We start from the raw sequence: 10,425 nt of genomic DNA, 5'->3' as shown, positions 1-10,425 counted from the left end.
CCCGGCTCGCAGCTCGCGCTTCCTCCTACTCCTCCAGCTCCTTGCTGGATCCCCTCGCCTCTCGTGAGGGGCGTGGCCTATCCTCACTGATTGACAGCCCTCAGAGCTCTGCTCCCGCCCCGCTGCCGGAGCGACCAGCTTTTCTGGAAAGGTGTGTTGCCGATATCAAACACGGTCCAACTAGTTTGGTTATCCAGAAAGTTGCCCTGGAACTAGTTTCCTATTAGCTACAGTAGCTTATCCAGGGGGCTACATTATGAGTTCACTTTCATTGTCAAGTATTTGTCTCTTTATGTTTAGTTTAGTTCAACTGTTTAACAGAACATAAAAAAAAAAAAAATACATGAATGTATGTATTGCATTACATTGAGGATGAGGAATTCATGTAAAATTCAAGTTTAATTGGAAAGTTTTAAAAGGCTTGTGCTGCTTGCTCCTTTATAAGTTGTTTGGTGAGTAAGATCTAATTTGAAAAATACTGGTCGTTTTCCTTTAAAGTCTAACTTTAGTTTTCCTTGTTTCTGAGCCTAACTTCTATCTGGTAAAGACAGTGTTTAAAGTGAGTCTTGAAATATTTGCCACATTACCCTTCCTCCCCATTGTTTTGTTAGCGGTTTCCTGCGTGTGATACCATAAAACAGCTTTTCCAGCTCACTCTAATTGTTCCAAAAATACAAAAAACAATGGATCTTGAGGTATTACCACAGCTTCAAAACGAAAGCTCACATAACACCCAGAGAGAGCAGCCGTCGCTCAATAAGTGAGAAAGTGCTGTTAGACTGACAGCTGAATTTGTCTCCTTGTGAAGTGCTGTTCACTGAGCCAAAAAAGAACATTTGTCTTTACACAGGTTTAATGCAGTTCCAGTGACGTCACCTCTTGAAGATATTTTCGGTGTAGATATTTGTCTTCTCTCTATATTGCAATTCATTGAGTTTATTTGGATTCCATCAGTTCCTATTCCTCCTGTGACCCTCACAATACAATGGTCAGTTTTTTACACCATAAGAGATTAATAAATAAGTGGAATAATACATTAATGGAGAAACAAAACTAAAACTTTAAAATGGAACAATTTGAGAAAAAGAAACCGCAGATACTGATCAAAAGTATTACTGTAGCCAGAATGTAAAACACTGGACTCAAAGTGCAGTCTTTGTGTGAAATGGTTTGACATGTAAAATGATAATGTAATATTGATATTATAGGTCACTTAATTCAGATTCTCTTTAATTTATCGATTCCTAATTATTGTTTACTCCAATTAACTCTTTTAAAGGTCCTATGACATGCTGCTTTTTGGATGCTTTTATATAGACCTTAGTGGTCCCCTAATACTGTATCTGAAGTCTCTTTTATATAGACCTTAGTGATCCCCTAATACTGTATCTGAAGTCTCTTTTATATAGACCTTAGTGGTCCCCTAATACTGTATCTGAAGTATCTTTTATATAGACCTTAGTGGTCCCCTAATACTGTATCTGAAGTCTCTTTTATATAGACCTTAGTGGTCCCCTAATACTGTATCTGAAGTCTCTTTTATATAGACCTTAGTGATCCCCTAATACTGTATCTGAAGTCTCTTTTATATAGACCTTAGTGGTCCCCTAATACTGTATCTGAAGTCTCTTTTATATAGACCTTAGTGGTCCCCTAATACTGTATCTGAAGTCTCTTTTATACAGGCCTTAGTGGTCCCCTAATACTGTATCTGAAGTCTCTTTTATACAGGCCTTAGTGGTCCCCTAATACTGTATCTGAAGTCTCTTTCCCGAAATTCAGCCTTGGTGCAGAATTACAGCCACTAGAGCCAGTCCCATCATGAGCTTTCCTTAGGATGTGCCATTTCTGTGTCTGTAGCTTTAAATGCTATTGAAGAGGAGAAGGGGGGGGCTAAGGTGGAGGGTGGGGGTGTGGCCTTGACCAACTGCCACTTTGCTCGTTTGAAAGCCATGATGTCTCTCTCTCATGGGTGGGCCAAATTCTCTAGGTGGGCAAATCAGAGAAAGGGGAGGTAACCTTGCTCCTTATGACCTCATAAGGAGAAGATTCCAGAACAGCCCATCTGAGCTTTCATTTTCTCAAAGGCAGAGCAGGATACCCAGGGCTCGGTTTACACCTATCACCATTTCTAGCCACTGGGGGACCATAGGCAAGCTGGGGGAACTCATATTAATGTTAAAAAACCTCATAAAGTGAAATTTTCATGCCATGGGACCTTTAAACTGAGATTCAAAGTTCAAAACAACGGTTGACAGAACAATCTCACCTTAAGGTCCATTTTGTAGATATTGTGGCGTCTTCATGAACAGGTTATTAGATATATATGAATTAAATATATATGGGTAATAAATGTGTTTATAAATTGTTAAATATGTGTCTCATAATGTTGTAGAAGCTTTGATTCAGTGTACAAATCACAGTGCAGTTTTCATTCAAAGATAAACAAATTTAATCTGATAAAAACATTAACACATGTTAATTAATTCATACTTCATTATGAATGCTGTCACACCATGTTGTTTATCAGATACGGAGCAGCCAATATGGCGGCAGTCAAACCCATGATTCAACATCCTGGCGGAGCCAAACCAAACTCTTCCTACAACAACAACAACGGGCGAAGTGCAGCTCCCAGCATGCAACAGGAGCAGAGCGTCACACAGGTAGGGAGAGAAAAAATAAAATGCACGTACATGTTTTCCTCTCTTTTCCTCCTCATTTAAATATTGGCACATTGTTTTCTTCTTTTCTTAAATGCTAAACGCAGACAAATGAGTCACCGAAAACATTACAATTTTTCGACTGAAATCCAAAATCCCTGTATTGATCATTGACGTTGTGCTGACAAAGCAGCAGATTCTCATCATAGTCAAAGTGACCTCTTGTTCTTCCACTTTCCAGATGGATGATTGTTTGAATGTTAGGCCCCGTTTACACGAGAACGCTCACGGGTGAAAACGTAAAAATATTTTATCAGATGTGCCTTTTGTTTAGACGGCAACAGCGTTTTTTGGGGCTTAATAACGCAAAAAAAGTGAAACCACCCTCCAGAGCGTTCCCGTCTAAAGGGTAAGTCTGAGGCCGCCATTGTTGTGCTGGCTGGCGACCCCCTGTGGTATCCACAGCCTGCCTATACTTGGTCCGGATGGCTTTCAGCTTTGATGATATCTGACTTTTACAGATAGCGTCTTTCTCTTGTGGCTATGATGTCCCTCCAGGTACAGGATGCTGCTGTAGAAAGTCGGTCCATATGTCTATATATTTTGACTGGCAGGACTCCCAGTCCCACGCCCTGTTGTGCCACCTCCTCGTCTGTCCAGACAAAATTGTCAGCTTTCATGTTTTGGTTTCGCGGTAACTTCTACGCAGGCGCGCATGGTAGAAGTGGTGGTGGTGTGGCGTGGTGATGGTGTGTGGCAGCGCTTCACTCTACCACCTAGCCGCCTGGTGTGCATACTACATCGAGGATTGTGTATTAACTGTATGTCAAGTGCTTTTGGGTAATAAGAAAAATCTGTTGCACTTGATGAATTGCAAAATGTATTCGTTAAGTGAGTATTTTGTCACTGAATGAATATTTTATACATATTACATTATAAATATTTTTTGAAATACTTATGGTTGGAGTTTGTCTACTTTTGTAAGGCTTTGTACGTAATTGTGTACCATTCAGGGGACTATTTCTTATCCTTATATGGCAGTTAGCATTGTTTAAAATAGAAACAGTCCATGGGTCCAGTCGTGTTTTTCTTACCTTTAATCCTCCGTTCGTTCTAAGTTCATGGCATCATTCACAGGTCCAAGGAGCCGTACACGGAGTCACGCTGGAGGAGTGTCAGGCAGCTCTGCACACTCACAATTGGAGCATCCCTCAGGCCGTAAATCATTTGAAGGTACACTTAATCTGTTTTTATTCTTATATTTTGTTAGACTCAAAAGCTCCATCAGTTAATTAGATGTTGTTACCAGGTACCCTAAAACCAAAAAAGAAATAACATTTTGCTGCAGAGTTAAAAAATAAAAATGGTTTTAGTTTTCTTCAGTTTCTTCAGTGGTTATTAAAATAGTATCTCCCAGAAATAAACCACTCTTTCACCTGTTGAAATGGTGTTCATTTAAAAAAAAAAAAAAAAAAGTCTTATTATTAACGGGATCTCAATTATCCTTTATCCAAACTCGCACTACACATGCCCCAATGGCAAAGCATAACCCAAAAAAAGTTGATGCAAAAAATAGGGCGAGTGGAGCAAGGGAGACAAAAAACAAAGTTATGCAATTAAGGCTGGTTACACACTGGCTGTGTGTCGTGAGCGTGTCAGCTGCGTGGCGTGTCCGTTTTTATTTCAGCTCCCATGTTAACAGGTTAGACCTTACACACTGCCTATGTGACGCGCACGTCTCAGGCGCCGAAAACGCATGCGTGCTAGAAATAGGACCGACGCCTATTTTTCACGCGACACACAAGCGTGTTGGAAGCGTTTCCATGAAAAATAGAAAAGGAAAAGATGTTTATATGTCATTTTGACACAAATACATATTAATAAATGACATGTTGATGTTTGAAAGTCTCTAGGTTTTGATATAAATGCAGATATAAATGTAATAAAAAAAACTATTTTCTAATATTGCACCTGTCAATACAGAACAAAATATTCTGTAGCCTATTTTGCCGTCAATACTGCCGACGTTGTCTTTGCTGTAATCAAATCAGTATAGATTTATGTTTAACATGGCATTTTCATTTTATCAATCAACATACATGTGTACAGACAAGGCTAGCAGCAGCAGCAGCGCCGCGTCAGACACGTTTCTGGTGTGTAAAGACAGAAAAATCCACGCAGCTGACACGCGACAGAAACGCCACGATCACGCCACGCAGCCAGTGTGTAACCGGCCTGAGGCAGGACAATAATGTCAAGGTTTGGCTGCTCATGTGATGCTCTAGACCAAATCTTTGACAGCTTTGAAGCTTGACACACAAACTGAGCTAAAAACAAACAAACAACCGTAACAGAGGCGGAGATACACAAGAGACACATTCCAAATTCCCTCGCAACTCGATGCTAACACAGATGGAGGCCGGGGAGGTCGAGGGAGTTCAGCTTTGCATGCAGACTGATTAAGCACCAAATGTTTCTATGAATCTCCGTGAAAAAAAAAACCATTTTGAAGTAGAATTATATCAGGACAATAAAAACTACATATAACACAGAATCATACAATGATAAAAACACATAGCAGTCCACACTAAAAAGGCCTCTTCTCTCTGTCTGTGTTGCAGGTGGAGCAGCTGTTTCGGCTGGGCCTGCGGTCGAGAGCAGAGTGTGAGGAGCTTCTGCAGCGCTGCCAGATGAACCTGGAACAGGCCAGCACGCTCATGCTGGACACATACGGACCACATCGAAACGAGTAAGGAAAACTAAACTGGTAAATCTTAGAAAAGAAAAAGACACAAAGTACTTATCTGGCTAGTGTACCAGAGTCTGGCAGGACCAGGCTAGTGGGCCAGAGTCTGGTAGGACCAGGCTAGTGTACAAGAGTCTGGTAGGACCAGGCTAATAGACCAGAGTCTGGTAGGACCAGGCTAGTGGGCCAGAGTCTGGTAGGACCAGGCTAGTGTACCAGAGTCTGGTAGGACCAGGCTAATAGACCAGAGTCTGGTAGGACCAGGCTAGTGGGCCAGAGTCTGGTAGGACCAGGCTAGTGTACCAGAGTCTGGTAGGACCAGGCTAGTGTACCAGAGTCTGGTAGGAGCAGGCTAATAGACCAGAGTCTGGTAGGACCAGGCTAGTGGGCCAGAGTCTGGTAGGACCAGGCTAGTGTACCAGAGTCTGGTAGGACCAGGCTAGTGGGCCAGAGTCTGGTAGGACCAGGCTAATAGACCAGAGACTGGTAGGACCAGGCTAGTGGGCCAGAGTCTGGTAGGACCAGGCTAATGGACCAGAGTCTATACCATAACTTATACTATACTATACCATAACTTTTTTAGCTGTCCCCTTTGTAAATACACATGCAGTGATGGAATGTAACAAAGTACAAGTACTACTGTCTTTTCTTTTCATGCCACTTTCTACTTCTACTCTGCTACATTTCTAAGAGAAATATTGTACTTTTTACTCCACTACATTCATCTGACAGCTTTAGTTACTTTACAAATTACAATGTCTGCACACACAACACATAGTAGTTTATAAAATACAATGTTTTATAAAAAATTAAACTACCCAACAATATAACGGCCTACTTGTCCAGCTGAAATGATTAGACCATTAAACATTTAGTTGATTGCCAGAACTGTTTGGATCGTTTCTAGTTTCTAAAATTGTGAGGATTTGTCTGCATTGAGTACTTTTACATTTAATACTTTTAGGTACATTTTCCTGATGATACTCACATACTTTAACTTAAGTAACATTTTCAACGCAGGACTTTTAGCAGGAATGTAAGTCTAACATTCACTTTTAGCTCTGTTTTTGGTCCCCACCAGCACTGTGTTCGCCAGGTAGTCGCTAACTGTGTCTGCAGTTTGATGCTGTGCAGGCAGTGTTCAGCGTCAGTTAACCAGAGCGTTATTGCCAAAAAAAAAAAAAAGTTACATTATTCTATATTTTGGGTGGGGGGAAAAAACTGAATTTTCACTTTTTCACAAAATCTAACCCTGCACATACAGTATGATGCCGTCTCTCTCTCTGAATGTCTCACAGGAAGTGACAGCATGAGGACAAACTTGGTGAGGAAGCTGGGATGACTCACCGCTCCGAGCACTCCAGTGAACAGTGATGCTTTTTAATGAACGCAGGAACATAAAGCGATATACAGTATGTGCCTCACTGAATGTACTGTGAATTCCTGCTATTACACACATGCTCATTATTATCTAACAGAGCAGCTTGTTGAATGAGTCACATTTACTTGAACAGTTGCTATTTATGTTTTTATTACTACCTGAATAATGACAAGTTATGTTTCAGCTGGTAGCTACTGCAAACCTTTACTGCGTGTGTGTCTGCTGTGAATGTGTGCATGTTCAGCTGTTTGTTCACGCATAAGCTTACATTTAGGGCTGACCCGAATGCTTTGAAGCTTCGAAGCTTGAGTCGTCGCCGTGGTAATAAACATCCAAATCAGTTTTCGAATGCTTCGGTTTGTTCTTTTTTTTATTTATTTTTGATATATGCATTACCCCAACAATCCAGAATAGCCCATGAAATAAGGAAACATAATCCTACGTAATTCATTTGTGCATCAACATGAATTATAATTTGTTTTTCTCAGCAGAGTGCTGTTTGTTATGGTGTGTAGGTTGAGGTGCGGCGCTGTCCCAGGTACTGAAATTGATAGACAGACAGACGTGAAAACATCACGTCGCGGCCTGCCTCACTTCATACTGGCGCCTGGCCTGAGCTATCATCTAACCACCCGCGCCAAAACTAAATATTGGACCAAAATTTGCGATGATGACAACCAAAAAGTAGAGTGACAGATATACCAGAGAAAACTGGCATATCACGAATCTACAGCAAGTTTGGCAAGTACCTGAAAACTGTAAGTAACAGCTTAGCCTTGATAAAGTATGACTGCCAGGCCTTTTAAATCATATGTGTATATGTGTGTATGTATAATTTATTTGATGTGATTATCCAAATGTCTCTGCTGTCTGTCAACAGCAGCAGAGTGCACAGCGTCTGGCTAGGCTGACTGACAGACAGATAGCAGTTAACTAAACTTAAGTTAAAGTTAGTGTTGTAGCCAATTTTGCTGCGTGCGTGTATAGCCGTGTGTGTGTGTGTGTGTGTGTGTGTGTGTGTGGTAGGTTTGTGTGAATGGTTTGTTCGCTATGTCACCTGCGCACCTGTGTGTATGTGTGCTAATCAGAGGTTAGAAAGGGAAGTTGAGGGGGATGGAGGAATTAGGATCTGGGAAGCCACACAATTTCTCAACCTCAGCCGTGTGCGAGTGATGTTTTTAGATCTCGTCTGCTCGTCTCCAATCTTTCACAGTCAGCCTTTTTGTAGGTGTTTTTAAATGTATTCATAAAATAAAGGATTAACCTTAAGACGATGGCGGACCTCATTATTTGCACCAGCAAGCATGGAAATGGTTTCGAATTCCCTCCAGTGGCATTTTTTGTGGTCAGATTGCCACTACAGCTACTAAACTAAATCCTCGCTCACCTGCCGGCGAAAGTCTGTAGACTGATTGATGGTCCCCCATTTCCAATCTTCCATCTACCCGTCTACCCCCTTGTATTCAAATACTTACCACCGAAGCTCCAAAGCCCAAAAAGTAATATTCGGGACAGCCCTATTTACATTTAAGTAAATGCACATGCCTTTCTGCTGTTAATGAAGCGATATAAAATCAGGGAAATGTCAGCTAGCTATATAGTTGTATGTTTTTATGAAAATGTACCGATAAGATGCTGTATTGTTTATAGCACTTTACTGAGTGTTTCAACACACGAGTGGATATTTTTGAGGACACAATAACTGCTGGTCAGAATAAGATTAATCTATTTAGTGAAGTGAATATGGACTGATAGCATATCAGGTGTTATTAATGTATCATTTGTGTTGTAAACAAAGCTTTTTAGGCTTTATAAAGGCGTGATTTTTAGATGTTATTGTAGGCAAATAAGATGCCAAAACAGAAATGTGAAGATATCTACCATCTCCTAATGAACACAGGGTAGCCTACGGAGTTGAACGTCCACATGTTAGATATTTAATTAACTAAGTATTTCTTCCTATAAAAATGACTGCTGCATGATAATCACAAACACATGCTGAAGTGCTGACCTGAGTAAGTAGGCAACTGCTATGTGTGAGTGTGTGCATGTGTGCATAGTGCTGCACGTTGTGATGACAGCCAACTTCACAGTATGTGTGTGTCTGTGCAGATATTGATCATAAATGTGATCACTTGCTAGTTATAAGCAGCTTAACAAAGACGGAAGGATTGGATTTCTCATTATTGCAGCTACTTTGCATGTAAGAGACAAGTTGCTCTCTTCTTCAAGATACAATTAAGACAGTACAATTAGATAAATTGCTAACGCTAGTGTGTGTGTGTGTGTGTGTGTGTGTGTGTGTGTGTGTGTGTGTGTCAGACATCGTTCCCTCGTATGCTCTGCTGTAAGCTCTTGTAGTCGCTCTGCTGTATGTGATGCAGAATGCATTAATCTGTAACATTTAAGCAGCTTGAAACTTGAAAAGTGCATATATGGCCTCCAAGTTTTGTATTAAAGTGAAATGTGAGTTATTCTCTTTTCAAACCCGTTTGTGCTGTCTGTTTATTTCATGAATGTCTTAAAGCAGCCGCTAACATTAAAGTCTACTCTCATGCTCATTCCATACATGAGCATACAGATAACACACAAGACACCACCAGTTGTGTTAAATCACAAGGAAATGGCACACATAAACTTTGAACTCAAATTAAACAACTCCTGCCATGGACATATCGAAGACCAAAGCTTACTTATAATGGAGTAAATAAATAGATAAGTTAATGAACAAATACTGTGGTCAAATCAACTGGAAATAAATAAAATAAATAAGAAGCATAGGAGTTTTCGCTTGGTGTAAATAAATCACGTCTTTTATTTACATACAGTGTTAAAGGTTTAATACAGTGAAGCAGGTGCCACCAGTGAATACAGTTCTGCTATATATACAATTTTGTATATATTTTTTTTCTATTTAATATTTTTATTATTAATGCATTTTATGTTTTTATTAAAGGTCCAATATGTAATATTTGTACTGTAATAAATCCAAAAATGACACCAATGCCTCATCAGATATTAAGGAAACATGTTAAACTGAAATACTATCTTTTCTGACAACAATGCTAATTTCAGTATTTTTTCTTTTTGAAATTTACATTCCGCGACGGAATTTATGTTTATGTTTTGATCTGTGTGTTGTTATCAACGGCCCAGTTTGACAGCCAGGCCGGGTTGCCAGATATACCTGTAAAAACGTAAACCCAGCGCGTAAATCGGAAAGAGAGGACTGTGAGTTTGCAGTGTGTTTAGCGATTTTTGCCATAATTCTAAGCCAATGAAGTGTGTTCCGTCGGTAAGGTAGTGGTATTTTTAGCGTTTCGTATTGTAATTCGAAGCCGAGGAAGTGTGCCTGACTGGCGTGTGGAGAGGACAGTGAGGTTGTTGTTTTTAGCGGTTCATACTGTAATTTTAAGCCGAAAAAGTGTGTCTGTCAGTTGGTTACAGAGTCCGCGCTGAGCACGGGCTTTTATGACTGTCAATATAGCCTGCATCTACCGTTAGCTATCCTCGCGGCTGTGGGAGTAATGTCTGGCTATGTGAGAAAAGTGTTCGCAACGTTGTTGTGAATGCTGCGGTCTCAGCCTGGCAACCCCCGTGAACTTCGAGTCTGGGCAGGAGGGGGCGGGGGAAAC

General features: G+C 40.6%; 1 protein-coding gene across 4 annotated transcripts in view; it reads left to right on the top strand.

The window, feature by feature from the left end:
- Window positions 1-9,277, top strand: part of tnk2a (tyrosine kinase, non-receptor, 2a) — a 37,703-nt gene extending 28,426 nt beyond the window's left edge. For all 4 annotated transcript variants that reach the window (XM_039789694.1, XM_039789696.1, XM_039789695.1 and 1 more), the window contains 5 exons: window positions 1-151; window positions 2,531-2,666; window positions 3,801-3,896; window positions 5,285-5,412; window positions 6,708-9,277. The exon at window positions 1-151 is cut by the window's left edge and continues 487 nt beyond it. In XM_039789694.1, coding sequence (XP_039645628.1) covers window positions 1-151; window positions 2,531-2,666; window positions 3,801-3,896; window positions 5,285-5,412; window positions 6,708-6,714 — 518 coding nt within the window. In that variant the 3' untranslated portion in view covers window positions 6,715-9,277. The remainder of the gene's footprint in view (window positions 152-2,530; window positions 2,667-3,800; window positions 3,897-5,284; window positions 5,413-6,707) is intronic.
- Window positions 9,278-10,425: the final 1,148 nt, after the last annotated feature.

The sequence above is a fragment of the Perca fluviatilis genome, chromosome 22, assembly GCF_010015445.1.
Source record: "Perca fluviatilis chromosome 22, GENO_Pfluv_1.0, whole genome shotgun sequence".
NCBI classification, from domain to species: Eukaryota; Metazoa; Chordata; class Actinopteri; order Perciformes; family Percidae; genus Perca; species Perca fluviatilis.
Note: the sequence above shows the minus strand (reverse complement) of the source record. Positions and strands in the feature narration are given on the sequence as shown.